The 15,827-nt window shown below is 44.7% G+C and overlaps 1 protein-coding gene across 1 annotated transcript in view; it reads right to left on the reverse strand.

Annotated features, from left to right (window-relative positions):
• The window catches only part of LONP2 (lon peptidase 2, peroxisomal), a 90,260-nt gene that overhangs the window by 9,491 nt on the left and 64,942 nt on the right, over positions 1-15,827 (reverse strand). The window contains exon 12 of the mRNA XM_047792129.1: positions 2,279-2,421. Within this exon, the coding sequence (XP_047648085.1) occupies positions 2,279-2,421 (143 nt within the window). The remainder of the gene's footprint in view (positions 1-2,278; positions 2,422-15,827) is intronic.

A 15,827-nucleotide genomic window follows, 5' to 3' on the forward strand; every position in this document is an offset into this window, starting at 1 on the left:
AGCTGCTTTCCATCCTCCAAGAAGAGCCTTTACTCGGCACAACCGACTGGCGATGGGGCAGCGGGCCAGGCCGAGTGCGGCATCGGTGCCGTCTAAACAGGGCCCTGGGGCAGAGCAGGTTTGGACGGACTGGGATGGAGCAGACGTTTACCACCATGGCCCTTTGGGGCACTTCATTAGTGTTTATACACTTCACCCATTTCTAGCACCTGATTTTGTCTGCAAGGCAAGTGTGCTGATGGAATCTCCCGGAATTCACCTATTCAGAATGCTTTTTAAAATCTGCATGGAGTTCCCATCATGGCGCAGTGGTTAACAAATCCGACTAGGAACCATGAGGTTGCGGGTTCGATCCCTGGCCTTGCTCAGTGGCTTAAGGATCCAGTGCTGCTGTGAGCTGTGGTGTAGGTCACAGACACGGTGAACGAAATGTTCCAAACTCCCGACACTAGACCTTCCGGTCTGAGATGCGGTTTACAGAGGCACAACGGCTACTGGATTCATGCTGGTGAAAGCGTTCCTATGTCACAGCTGAGATGCTACAAGGAAAACTCCAATGAGAACACACAGCCGTGAACAGTGTTTATCAAATTTCTTTCCATCCTTTGGCTTTTTCTCTGCCAAAGCTCCAAGCATGTCACCAATGCTCCAAGCCCAACGGAAGCAGACGTGGCTGGGAGAGAAGGGCATGTGCAACAGAAATGCACATCCATCTTTTGTTTTTATTCACTGCCCTGGTGTCAACTCCCAAAGAGCGGCTCGCATGGACTGTTCTGGCAAGCCGAGAAAAAAGCCCGCCCGACATGCAGGAGCAGAACCCCTCTCCCTCCATCGCGTCTCAGACCCCTGGGTTCGCTCAGCACAGGAAAGCAGCTCTGGCTCACCTCTCAACCAAGACAGGCTTTCTCTCTCAACACTTCAATATTTAAATCCACAACATCTTAAGAATTCAAACAATCAAAATAAAGTTTCTAGGGAGTTCCCTTCGTGGTGAGTGATCCCGACTAGGATCCATGAGGATGCGTGTTCGATCCCTGGCCTTGCTCAGTGGGTTAAGGATCCAGCGTTGCTGTGAGCTGTGGGAACTTACAGATGCCTTGGGTGTGGCCCTAAAAAGCAAAAAAACAAAAACCAAACCAAACCAACAAATTATGTTTCTGAGGCTACTGTTCAAGACCAGATTTACCGATAAGAGGAAATGCAGTCTACTCTTGGCACTGAGCGCTTTGTAGAGGCCCATGAGCTATAATGACCAGCTTAGAGTTTAAACAGATAAACAAGATGGGTTCAGGCGCTACTCAGTTTTAAGACTTAAGGCAGCATAATTTGCAAGATACATCTTCTAGAAATCTTTTCTCCTTATACGGAGAGGGTGATGATAAAGCTTCTGAAGAAAGATGCTCATATGTTCAGCAAAAAACTACGTATCTTGTCTAGTAACTGACCCATGAAAGCTCATGTGAGCATCCTATAAAACACATCACAAGGCCTCAGCAGTCACAGCTTCAAACCCTATTTCCTTCCAGCTGCCTTGACTCAGTTCTGCTTTCTGGCTGGGTGTTCCACTGTGGGGGACAATTAGGGGAGAGGGATGGAAATAGGGCTAGACTTGCAGGTGGGCTGAACCCGAAAAGAATTGATAATAACAACGACAGAACAGATCCTGAAAGATGCCCGCCAGTCTGCACTAAAGCAGCCCGAAGCTAAAGCCAGGCTCGAGTGCTCAGGTCTTTTGTGCTACGGTATTTCTCCCCCACCCCCTTCCCCAAAGCCTTTGCTGGCACATGCTTAAGGAACATAGAATTTCTCTTTTGCTTTTTAGGGCCGCACCCGCAGCACATGGAAGTTCCCAGGCGAGGGGTCGAATCGGGAGCTGTAGCCGCTGGCCTACGCCACAGCCACAGCAACGCCAGATCTGAGCCACTGAGTGAGGCCGGGATGGAACCCGCAAACTCAAGTTACTAGTCGGCTCATTTCCACTGAGCCACGACGGGAACTCCAGGTACACAGAATTTCTAAGGAGAAAAGTCAGAGACACTGTCCTTAAAATAGAACCGGTCGCAAAGAATGAGATCTGCTCTGGCCAGGGTCTCTGGAGCCCTCCAAAAATGGGTGTTTATCCCATTAAACACCAAACTCCATACCTCACAGAGAACACGTTTCCAATCTTAAGACAAAATTCAGCCTCCCCAAACACCCAAAGCTCCCTCTCTCCCAATCAATTAAGCAACCCATGGAGTAAACCGGTGGGCATTGAGAACGAAATGAGAATGCTCACCTCCATTTCATACATTGGGGGCCCGAGGATGTCTTTCAGAGCATGGAAGTCAATCAAAATTGGCATTTCAGGTGGTAGGCCCAAGTCAGCAGTGTCATCGATGGAGTCCGGTTTTGCATCTTCTAGGATGTGTTCTTTGCCACCTAAGAGAGAAACATGTATTTTTTTTTTTCTCGGAGATCTGCAGTTATGAAAATTCATTAGCAGTAAATAAGTGAAGCACACTGGCCTTCCAACAGTTCAGTTGCCTTTCTACTTTAGTAAAGGCACAACAGTGCGCTTTGCTGGGAATCTGTGGGACTCTGGCAGAAAAATCGGTCTTTCCAGAGCCCCCTTGAGGGTCAGACAATGCATTACCCTGTTCATTTACTTTCACGTGTTTGTCCTCCATCTCCCCCCATTCAAATGTAAGACCCAGGAGGGCAGCAAACGTCCCTGTCTTCTTTTCAACCATCCCACTAAGCCAAGAACAATGCTTGGCACCATTCAACTGATGGCCTTTAGAGGCCACATACTCAAGGGTCAAAGGCAATAGATCACCTTGTACAAGTCTCTGTGAGATCAACACAACTCCAACGGTTCAATTCCCGCCTTAGGGGCGTTCCATCGGGTGTGCCATTTCCTGACAGGCAGTGTGAACTTGGAAGTGACAGAACCCATGTAAATGCCTCTTGGGTAAACATATAGCTCGATTCCAAGGTTATCATTTTTCAATAAAAACAAATAGAAGTGGCAGTGCCAGGGTACGAGAATATGAAGCCTGGCTTGGAATCCCTATCATGATGGACTCTTTCCTTTTCTTGCTCAAGAGCCCTGGTAGCTGGCATCCTGCTGAAGGACAGACTCGTTTTGCTTGAGATGGGACATCTGAGGAACAGGGGCCAACTGCCCTATCAGACCATCTTTTCTCTTCGTCTTTGTAATTCCAATCTGAGTAAAGAAGAATGATGCTCAAGTCTATAGCCAGAAACCTAAAATGGGTAGAGGTTTAACAATGTTGAGGAGTTTCCCCTGTGGCATAGTGGGTTAAGGATCTGACTGCAGTGGCTCGCGTCACTGTGGAGGTGCGGTATCGGTCCCTGGCCTTGCACAGTGGGTTAAAAAAAAATCTGGTGTTGCTGCAGCTGCGGCTCAGATTCAGTCCCTGGCCTGGGAACCTCTATGTGCTATGTGTCTGTGGTGTGGCCATAATTTTTTTTTTAAATGTAGAAAATATCTGATTCTATCTTCATTCCCTGTTTTCATCTTCTTTTAGTTTTTTCATAATTCTTACTGTTCCTATACTATCTCACAAAGCGTTTTTTGTTTTTGTCTTTTTAGGGCCACACCCATGGCATATGGACGTTCCCAGGCTAGGGGTCTAATTGGAGCTGTAGCTGCCAGCCTACACCACAGCCACAGCAACGCCAGATCCTTAACCCACTGAGCGAGGCCAGGGATTGAACCCGCAACCTCAAGGTTGCTAGTCGGACTCATTTCCGCTGCACCACAACGGGAACTCCTCAAAAAATGTTTTAAAATATCTTTGAGTTCTCTTGTAGCTCAGCAGGTTAAGGATCTGGTGTTGTCACTGCAGTGATTCAGGCTGTTGCTGTGGCCTGGGTTTGATCCCTGGCCCAGGAACTTACATATGCTGCAGGTGCAGCCAAAAAAAAAAAAAAAAAAAATCTTTTCTTACCTTCTTTACAAATCCCTTTCTGTTTCCATAGTGTAGTGGTTATCACATTCACCTGACAAATACCCTTCCTTCTGTAACTGAGTACTGTATATATTAATATACAATATATAATAAAGTCATCTAAACATTATGTATTATTATATATATTATGTATTTTAGTTGTGTTATGGTCCTTCTAGTCTTACAGCTCATGAAATTAAAGAACTGTTTTCCACCATTCCTTTCAAAAGTGATTTCTGACTTATGTTTTTTTTTTTGTCTTTTTTTGCTATTTCTTGGGCCGCTCCTGAGGCATATGGAGGTTCCCAGGCTAGGGGCTGACTCGGAGCTGCAGCCACCAGCCTACACCAGAGCCACAGCAACGCTGGATCCGAGCCGCGTCTGCGACCTATACCACAGCTCACGGCAACGCCGGATCGTTAACCCACTGAGCAAGGGCAGGGACCAAACCCGCAACCTCATGGTTCCTAGTCAGATTCGTTAACCACTGCGCCACGACGGGAACTCCTGACTTATGTTTAATAACATCGGACCTTCATTTTGGACTCTACTGATACCTGGACACATTCTGGGATGTCTCTGAATGATCCCTGAGCACCACAGCCTCGCTGTGCCCTTCAAGGTGAAGGGCTCTCTTGGTCTACGCTCCTGCTGGGCCCTACAGGGCTCCTCTTTGAGACTGAATCATGAGTGAACACAGATAACAGTTCGGACTTTTTGCCACTTGCGGGCTATTTGACTGTACACCAAGCATTAAACTTCCTACCACCTGTTTGTTCTGCGGTGTTCTTGTGAGCCTTAAAGAGAAAATCCTTTGCAGACCGCACGCTGCAGTGCCCATACTGGATCAGAAGTGTGAGTCTTGAGTTATATATACTCCCATAGTCATACCTCTGTAATGTCACTTGATCTTTCAAAGTCTGGCTCAACCGGATTCTAGGAAGTCTTTCCTGATCTTTCCAACCCCTCACAAGCACTTACTTACCTGTTACACAAAAATCTAGCAATTCCTGGGTTACTCAGTAGCTTGTGGGAGATCTTCCGCCTGCTGCTCAGTTTGCAGCATATCTAAGCAACCTCAATTACTAAGGGTGGGAAGGCACTTAGAACAGGTTTAGCTACATGTAGATTTCAGGGTGGAAAAGAAAGCAGGTGTCACTGCTTAATTAAAATTAACGCACGAGGGAGAGGAAAAAAAAAAAAAAAAAGCACTGCTAAGGTTTCTGTCCCCTGAAAATGAAGGGCTCTGAAACTCTAGCCCATGCACAGAAGAGGCTGCGAGTTTCTTTAGCCTGCTGTGCTTTACGAGGGGCTTTTCTCAGATCTCATTACTGTTGCCAGCCTGGAATTCACTATCACAGGAGGCAGTAAAGCGGGATGGGTGAAAGCCAATCCACAATTATGTAACCAATGGTCTGGGACATCGCGCCCTTTCCAAGCGGAGCAGTGAATTCGGGGCTTTGCGCACCAAGGGAGTGGGGGTGGGGAGAGCTACTTCTGAGGCAAACTAGACCCGACAAGGCGCAGGATGGCCTTTCACTCCCGGCTCCAGGTACGGCGGCTGCGTGCTGAAAATGCCATTAACCGAGAACGAGTCTGTGCTTCATCGTGGAGCCGCGAGCCGAGAGAAGCAAGTGAGGCTCCAGTCAGGAGAAGGCTGCCAGCTAATGAGGGAAGACAGGCTGGCCCTGGATTTTAAGATTCATCCACCGCACCTTGTGTGAATGATCCCTGAGCACCACAGCCTCGCTGTGCCCTTCAAGGTGAGAAGAGGGAAACGCTGGAGTTGCACAGAACACGTGCTTTGAGTCCTCATTAAAACAGAAGAGAAGGGAGACATCACCTCACGAACACGCCCTGCAAGGAATGAGGTCCAGCTTAAAGCGGACCCTTCGGAGTCCTCTGCACAGGCTCTCGGTGCTGGGCTCTAGAACTGCCTTCTCCCCCCTCAGAAAAGGGTGAGAGTCCCTGGACCTCATTACCAGCCTTGCCCCAGATGGAAACATTCAAGCCAGACAGAGATGTTAAGGTAAGGCAAACAACAATCAAGAAAAAAGTTCAATCTGCCTGCATCACGTGGACCCTGTCCCACAAACCCTTCCTGTGGGACCTGCACAGTCAACGTGCTGCTTCTACGCCCTTATCTTGGGCTCAAACAGCGGTTCTTAACAAATGGTTAATAGTCACATGAAAAAACGATGATTTCACCAAGACACAAACAAATTTAAATTATAAAAGAAACCGGAGTTCCCATCATGGCTCAGTGGTTAACGAATCCGACTAGGAACCATGAGGTTGCGGGTTCGATCCCTGGCCTCGCTCAGTGGGTTAGGGATCCAATGTTGCCGTGAGCTGTGGTGTAGGTCCCAGATGCGGCTTGGATCCGGCGTTGCTGTGGCTCTGGTGTAGGCCGGCAGCTGTGGCTCCAATTGGACTCCTAGCCTGGGAACCTCCATACTCTGCATGAGCGGTCCTGGAAAAAGACAGAAAATAAAATAAAATAACGAAAAGAAAGATACCACTTTCTGGTTACCAAATTAAAGTCACTGGTAGAGAAGTTCAAGAAGTGACAATGATCAATGTTAATGAGAGCGGAGAGATCATCTCAAATACCATTGCTATGGAAATACAAACTGAATCACTCTTTGCAGAAAGCCATTTGTCCATATTTTGAAGGCCTCCCAAATACTCATAAGCTCAGACCCAGGGATTCTATTTTCTGGGAAGCTATAGTTAAGGGAATAACTGTAGGTTCAGACAAATGTTTAGACAACAAAGCTACTCGCTGCCGCACTGTTAGAGCAAAAATTAGATCCAATATACTCGACATTAGAACACCAAGTAAACGGTGGTGCAGCCGTTCACTTCATAAACTACCACGCAGTCCCTAAAACTGTTTCCTAAGTGTTTTTAAGCGATGCGAGAAAATTCTTTTGAAACACTGTCAAATGCAGGAAAGGGAGTATGAAATTTCACATGCCATGATTTTTACTAATATAATATAAACAAATGTACATGAGAATGAATGAAATGATACAGTCCAAAATGTTAACACAAGCTACACCCTGAGTTATCAGGTTAAAATTACATGATGAGAGAGTCAGTGAATAATAGCCTTCATTCCTGGCTCTGGCTTCCTTCTTGGCCTTGAAAAAAGCTACTCTGCCTCTTTGCATCTGGTTTTCTAATCAGTAAAACCATAATAATTATAGTAGCCCTCTGAGAGCTCCAGGGAGAATTTGATAATGCTGAAAGCCTTGCTATACATAAATGAGAGGAAATGAATGATATAGTACAGTAATATTTAATCCAGGCTTCTAAGACTCACGTGTCTGACTCCGTAGCCCCTTCACTGGAGGAAAACAAAACACTCTCCGGGCCCCAGTCCCACCCAGGACCCCACAGATGGGGCTTCGAGCACAATCACACAACTGTTAGGAATCACATAAATTAAATACATACAGGAAAAAAAGAAGAAGATACCAGAAACTCAAGACTGCCTCAGGTTTCTCATCAGCATAATCAGCCTGTTGTAAGTCTAATTCAGGACACAGCCAGGGTGCTCAGGGCCTAACCGAGGAGCTTTAACAGCGTGGAGGGGGCAGATATGCAAACAGCACCAGGGGCAGAACCTGCAAGGCACTCGCTCTGCCAAACGGTGGCCGCCCTGCAGCAGGACAAACGTGGGCCCTGGCGAAGCAGGAGTGAAATGCAGGGGTGCTCCCTCAGGGCCAGGCCAGGCTCGGCAGCGGATGTCGCCATGCCTTTGACGAAAGGATGTTCTATGGCCTCGGACGCCTCACGGGGAAGGGTCAGGCTTTCCCAAAGCAGCTGGCACTAGGACACGATACCCAGACCCTTTCCCTCTGTCACAGGAACATGATTTGTCTAAAAACAGGCCCAAGAGCCAAAGAATCACGGTGGGGAGGGAGGACAGAGGGGTGTAATACCTCAGAAGATGACAGTCACTTTCTTGTTTTAAAAAAAAAAAAAAGTTTCTTAGCTTTTGACTAAAGGATGCAGCAAGTGGTATTTCTGGGCAGGTGGTCCAAACAAGGGAAAGGAACAGGGTGGTACCAACACCAGCAACTACTCCCCCGAAGGTGACGTAAACAAAAACCTACCCAACCACAGACAGCCCCAGGTTATCTGTAATTATCTTTGCTCATTATTCTCTGTGTTCTGCTTAACCTGACGCATACACGACACTCTCAAGCCCAGTCTCATGAGTTGAAAAGCTGCATTTTGTGGTACTGCCATGAAAGGAACCCCTCCTGGATTACAAAAGAAGGGTTCATTTTCACAATTAACAGCTTTGTGATTCCTTTGGGGTAGGGGTGGAGGGGAGGGTGTATAATACTGTTCCCTACAGCCAGCGAGCAACTGAAACAGGGGTTAATTCTTCAAAGGCACAAATACTACCTGTTCCTGTCATACTAATACCATGCCCCTGAGAAAGCCATCTCATTCTGAGGCTAAGCAGAATTCAGGAAGAATCAGAACCTCAAGAGGCATAGGAGAGAACTAGAATAGATGAAAATTTATTTATTTATTTATTTATTTTTTGTCTTTTTGCCATTTCTTTGGGCCACTCCCTCGGCATATGGTGGTTCCCAGGCTAGGGGTCGAATTGGAGCTGTAGCTGCTGGCCTACGCCAGAGCCACAGCAATGCAGGATCCGAGCCGCATCTGCAACCTACACCACAGCTCACGGCAATGCCGGATCGTTAACCCACTGAGCAAGGGCAGGGACCGAACCCGCAACCTCATGGTTCCTAGTCGGATTCATTAACCACTGTGCCATGATGGGAACTCCAAGAATAGATGAAAATTTAAGAGCTAGGCAGAACACAACAGATCTGGTTCAACCCTTCATTTTATACTTGAGGAAACTGAGACCCAGGAAGGTTCAACAACCGCCTGACATCCACGGCGAGGCAGGGACAGTATCAGGATTCTGGACTCCTGGCCAAAGACACCTTCTGTCCCACCTAAAATCCAGTCTAGAAAAGCTGCCCGAAGCTCAGCTCCTTGACGAGGCAGCCTGGTGGTAAATTTAGAGATGACAGATTTTTTTTCCCCTGGCCGAAAATCATCAACGCATCTGGCATCACATACAAAGATTCCGTTCTATGACTGCTGTCAGAAAAAGCTGTGAAAGACTTTGAAATGAGCAAAAAAACCCAGATGACGGTGTGTTCTGTCCACTGTGTCCTTTCAGGCTGTGTCTTCCTGCCTTTCAACTATTGTCCTATAAGTTGCAGAAAAGTAAGAGTAACACAAATGATTCTTGTCCATAGAGGTGAAATGCATTTTGTCCTCTCCCTTTCCCAAGAAACTGGTTTTGATCTCAGCCGTCCGGACAGCCTATATGACTTTCTGCATTCTCCTTGAACCAGACCTAACAGCTTACTAGTTCCCTCATTAATTAATGAGTTCAGTAAAATCTTTAAGGACACGTTCATTTTGATCCCGCCATTAAAAATTAGTATCCTTTAATAACGTAGAAAGCAACTCCCTCCTTCGCTCTTTCTTTGGCCCAGGCATCCTTGTTAAAAATCAACTGATGAGCCTGTATTGTTGTGCTCTCTGTTCTATTCCATCGGCCTTTACACCTGCTGGTACTATACCATCTAAATTACTACAGCTTCGTAGAAAGCTCGAAGTTGGGACATTTGAGGCCTCCGTTTTGTTCTTTTTTAAGATGTGGCCGTTTGCGGCCCACTGCGATTCCACAAGAGTTTGAAGCCTGGCTTTTCCATTTTTCTGAAGAAGGATGTTGAGGTTTGGGGAGAGACAGCATCGAATCTGTAGATCTTAACCATGTTAAATCTTCCTACCCATGAACACAGGGTATCCTTCCACTTACTTAGGTCTTTTAAAGTTTCTTTCAAGTACGATTTTACGGTTTTCAGCATCCAAGTCTCTTTCACCTCCTTGATGAGATGTATTCGTAAGCACTTAAGGTCTTTTAGATGCCACTGTGCATGGAATTGCCTTCTTATTTCCTTTTTGGATTGTTCATTTCCCTAATCTCTTTAAGCTTCCATTTCCTCATCTGAAGTGAGAAAAATAGGACCCGCACATCACATGGTTGTTGTAGGATAACGAATATAGGATAATATAGGAATGATGAAAGCATAGGACAGATACTGAGGTTAGACCTGGAGCTGTTTGGCCTAGATAGAGACTCTGACATTTACCAGCTGGAACCTTGGGGATATTATTTAATCGTCTCTGCCTTAGTTTTCTCATCTGTAAAATAAGCCTAAAAAACAATACCTATCTTATAGGGTCATTAGAGGATTAAATGGGGAAAATACATGTAAAATGCTTAGAACAGTGTCTAGCACATAGCAGGAACTTCAAGCAGCCTTCCTGCCTGGAATTATCACATAACCATCTACCTAGTTTCCTACCATTCATTTTATTCGCTACTTGTAAATGAATATCTAAATCCCTACTCAAATTCATCACTTCCAGACTTAAACATCTTTACTAGTTCTTCATTACAAATTGAGCAAGTTCTTAATTTCTAAGCATTGCATTTCAAGATAAACCATCATACAGTGTCAAGTTACCTTTCCAATTGCAGCTCCTACTCCAACGCCTCTCAAGCTGAAGGAGCAACCACCACACAGACCACAACTCATTTATGGGACACAATCTGGGGTAAGAAACCAGGCCTTAGAGTCCCATCTATAAGATGAAAGTCAGACCAGAAGAACTCTAATCTAATGACAAATCACTGGAATGCTTAATCACTGCTTTTGATTTGCCAAGAAATTACCAGCCTTTTAATGTGGACTTTGTCAAGTAAATACAAACTTTTTTTTTGTCTTTTTGCCATTTATTTGGGCCACTCCCTCGGCATATGGAGTTTCCCAGGCTAGGGGTCCAATCAGAGCTGTAACCACCGGCCTACACCACAGCCATAGCAAAGCGGGATCTGAGCTAAGTCTGCGACCTACACCACAGCTCACGGCAAACGCTGGATCCTTAACCCACTGAGCAAGGCCAGGGATCGAACCCGCAACCTCATGGTTCCTAGTCGGATTTGTTAACCACGGAGCCACGACGGGAACTCCAATACAAACATTTTAAAAAAATTTATTCTTTTTGGTGTCCCGTCCCTCATGCTTTTTATTTCTTTAATTTATTTTGTCTTTTTAGGGCCACACCCATGGCTATGGAGGTTCCCAGCCACAGCAACACCAGATCCAAGCCATCTCTGTGACCTACACCACAGCTCACGGCAATGCTGGATCCTTAACCCCCTGAGGGAGGCCAGGGATCGAACCTGTGTCCTCATGGATCCTAGTCAGATTTGTTTCTGGTAAGCCATGACGGGAACTCTGATACAAACATTTTTAATCAGTGAAAATTAAGTGTGTAACCACTCTTGGGCATCTATCCGGACAAAACTCTACTTAAAAGAGACACATGCACCTGCATGTTCATTGCAGCACTATTCACAATAGCCAGGACATGGAAACAACCCAAATGTCCATCGACAGATGATTGGATTCGGAAGAGGTGGTATATATACACAATGGAATACTACTCAGCCATGAAAAAGAATGACATCATGCCATTTGCAGCAACATGGATGGAACTAGAGAATCTCCTACTGAGTGAAATGAGCCAGAAAGACAAAGACAAATCCCATATGATATCACTTATAACTGGAATCTAATATCCAGCACAAATGAACATCTCCTCAGAAAAGAAAATCATGGACTTGGAGAAGAGACTTGTGGCTGCCTGATGGGAGGGGGAGGGAGTGGGAGGGATCGGGAGCTTGGGCTTATCAGACACAACTTAGAATAGATGTACAAGGAGATCCTGCTGAATAGCATTGAGAACTTTGTCTAGATACTCATGTTGCAACGGAAGAAAGGGTGGGGGAAAAAATGTAATTGTAATGTATACATGTCAGGGTAACTTGATCCCCTTGCTGTACAGTGGGAAAAAAAAAAAATTAAGTGTGTAACCAAATTAGTACTGGATGATGAATTTTTTTTTCCTTGAAAATTGAATCCAACCACACTGGGCTCCTGACTCTTGAAGGAGGCACAGAATGAAAATTACAGATTGGTTTGCTGAACCGTACTTGTGTGCAGGGTGCAGGAGGTGTCTTACCAGGTATATTAACAGGTAGTTGGCGGAGTGGTTGTGCATGAACCAGAGAACCGAATGCTGTTTACATCTCAACTCCTTAGCAACACGGGTGTGACACAGGGATCCAGACCCCAGACAGCCATGAAGAGAAAACATGGGTACGGCTGCATTATAAAACCACTTAAAAAAACCACCAAACCCTCATCTACTTTAAAAAGTGAAATGAGATGCTGAGATTTGAAGAGGCTCTGTTATTTCGTATAAGATAGGAGAAGTACGTGCTTCCGAGCTATACTGACTGAAGATAAAATGCGTTTGCAAGCCTTCCCCTTAGGAAGGCAGAAAGGGGAAAACAAAGTATCTAAAAACAAATCAGAAAAACCTCAATATTTTCAACTGTATAATTTGTCTGTCAATTTGGGGTTAATCTTTTCCAGAAAACCGTCCTCCAGCCAGAGGAAGTGTGCTAAACGCAACAACGATTCAAGTTACTGACCCCAGCTGCCAAGGTATTTGTGCCTGCATATTTTCAATCTGTTTTTCTTTTCTCTCTCTCTCTCTCTTTTTTTTTTTTTTAAAGGAACTGGCCATCATGCTTTCAGGCTAACAATAATATCTTTTAAGTCCTTTCTGCCAATATTTTCTTCATCACTTGGGGGATGATAATACAACCTTAACGTTACCAGATATGTTTTCTTCCAAGTTTACCTACAAACATTTCTATATAACTGTTGAGATGCAGATGGACGTTATGACTGTGAACCATTTCTCAGTGTTAGTAGCAGTTATCTATTCATGAAAATAATGAACATGAAAAAAGATATCTGGAAAACATCTTTTTCCATCTGTTTATTCAAATTAATTTTGAGATGTAAGTAAAGGACCGTTCTGTCTCAATTTACTAAAAGTGTAAAAATCGACAATATTTATAAGTAAAATGAAGTTTGCAGTGATCAATTCAATGCCTCTACAGCACTTTAAAAATCAGCCTCTAGGAGTTCCTGTAGCGGCTCAGTGGAAACTAATCTGACTAGTATCCATGAGGACACAGATTTGGTTCCTGGCCTCACTCAATGGGTTAAGGATCCAGCGTTGCTGTGAGCTGTGGTGTAGGTCTCAGGAGCAGTTCGGATCTGGCACTGCTATGGCTGTGGTGTAGACCGGCAGCTGTAGCTCCAATTGGACCCCTAGCCTGGGAACCTCCAAATGCTACGGGTGTGGCTCTAAAAAAACAAAAAAAGCAGCATCTAAAAATTATTTCTTTAGATACCCATTTCCCCCAATGGATTACATACTTGTTAGAAGTTGTCTTTCACCTGCTTCCCAGAACCCAATCTAGAACCCAGCTCTAAGTGTTCAGCGAATGAATGCTAGGTGACTGACTAAAAAAAAAAAAAAAAAAAAAAAATCAGTATTATACAGCGAGTGGTCCAAGACACAGGACCCTAACTTTGTACCAGACAATACAGCTGGGATTTTTTTGCATTAAGAAATCTCATATCCTGTGTTACAGATTCAGAAAATAGTCTTGGAGAATTACTTGGGTTAGCAGTTAAAATGCAGAGACCGTCTGTAACATTTTTTTCTAAAAGTAAGTACTATTGGAGTTCCCTTCGTGGCGCAGCGGAAACGAATCTAACTAGGAACCATGAGGTTGCGCTTCGCTCCCTGGCCTTGCTCAGTGGGTTAAGGATCCGGCGTTGCCGTGAGCTGTGGTGTAGGTCGCAGACGCAGCTTGGATCCGGCGTTGCTGTGGCTCTGGTGTAGACTGGCAGCTACAGCCCTGATTAAATAGACCCCTAGCCTGGGAACCTCCACATGCCGTGGGTGTGGTCCTAAAAAGCAAAAAATAAAATAAAGGTAAGTATTATTTTACTATCTTGGAATTTAAGGCTGGTTTTGATAATATAGGTCAATGACACCCAAAGGTCACTGCATCTTCCTATATGATTCATTAAATGGAAAAATGATTTTATAATTTTTGGCAATATTTGATCTTCCTGTTGCCAAATAAAATTTAAATAAGAAGCATCTGGCTCCCATCGTACGTAAGTAGCGTTTTTCTCTTTTATTACAGCTTCCTTCCTGTTTCCATAGCCAAACAAATCTCTCTTAAAAAACCAAGCCAGTATTGAGGAGGGAACAATCGGTAAATCAGTGTAAATGTCAGAAGAGAATGTATATTACATCTCAGGATATACCAACATGGTACTTTCACCTCCACATCAGAACACCGCTGGATTTTAAATGTTGGGACACAACATGCGGCCTAGCATCCCTACAAGTGCAAAGGATTGCGCATAGAACATCTTAATCTCTAAAGGCAATTGGGTCTTTGGTGGCAAAATCCAATTAGAACCCTACAAACCCCCAAAGCTTTAGGACAGCAAGCTTGGTAAGTGCCTCGGGACTAAAACGCTCCCTCAAGTCCATTTTCCTTAGCAGTTAACCTTCGTTCCTTTGACTGTTAGAAAGGTGCATTTGTCTTGAGTTACTAAGACGATCAAAGGGAAAATAAGCATGAGGAGATGAAGCAAGACTTTACTGAACATGCTGGTAGATGCAATCACTTCCATTTAGAATGGAAAAGCAAGAAGGTCCTACTGTACAGCCCAGGGAACTGTACGGAGTCTCTTGGGACAGACCATGACGGAAGATAATGTAAGAGAGGGCATGTATGTATATACACGTGTGACCAGGGTACTCGGCTGCACAGCAGAAACTGGCACCGCACTGTAAATCACTTGTACTTGAATAATTACAAAGGGGGTACAACTCTAAAGATGGAAAAGAAAAAATACGCAACAGGCAAAAATGAATCAAAACTTCTGAGCCCTATCTGTGCAAACTGGGTCTTTCATGTGAAATCGGTTCGAGTTTGGTGGATGGATGTTCAACAGCGCAAACTTAAAATGCTTAGAAAAGTCCTTCTGATAATAAAGGGTCTAAACTGCGCTGACTGTTGAACTGCTACAGCCTTTGAAATTAGTAAATGCTGTAAGGAGAAGCAAGAATTCTCAAAGTCGTTCTTCTTAAAGATCAGGAAGATGGAGGCCAAGTGAGATTCAGGCCTTGTAACAATGTGAAAACTGTGGCTTGTCACACTGCATTCACAGACCACTCACAACAGTCACGGGGCATTTCTTCAGAAACTAAAAATCTGACTTCTGCGTACTATTGTAACAATCTAAAATAAATAGTCAAAGTAGCTGGTCTGTGGTTTTGGGGTTCAGAGGCACACAAATTACTCTCTCATTTTTTTTTGTTCTAACTCTAGCCAGAAAGGAAGATACAGGATTCAGGTTAAAATGTTTGAGGATCTTTACATGGAACTGGAAACAAGTCATAAGAAACCACTCAATTATCCTTGTTTCGCTAAAAATGGCTCACAAAGTTCTTATGAACCCAAAACAAAAGAAAAAAGGACAATGTCAACAAGATCCACATTAACAGCTGACAAAGATTGTTTCAGTTGTTACTAAGGAATTTGCTTGTGGGTTTTGTTAATAAGTTCTTCTCCCCTGAAGGCCCACCCAACAGTTAGACAGCTTTTCTTTTTTCTTTTGTTGGCCACACTCAGGCATGTGAAAGTTCCTGGGCCGGGGATCAAACCTGTACCACAGCAGCCACCCAGGCTGCTGCAGGGACAAGGCCAACCCACTGTGCAAGGGAACTCCTAGATAGCTATTCTTAACTGTTCCTGTAGCACAGAAATTTCCGCTTTTGGAGTTCCCGTGGTGGCGCAGTGGT

This window comes from Phacochoerus africanus, chromosome 8 (genome assembly GCF_016906955.1).
Source record: "Phacochoerus africanus isolate WHEZ1 chromosome 8, ROS_Pafr_v1, whole genome shotgun sequence".
Taxonomy (NCBI): Eukaryota; Metazoa; Chordata; class Mammalia; order Artiodactyla; family Suidae; genus Phacochoerus; species Phacochoerus africanus.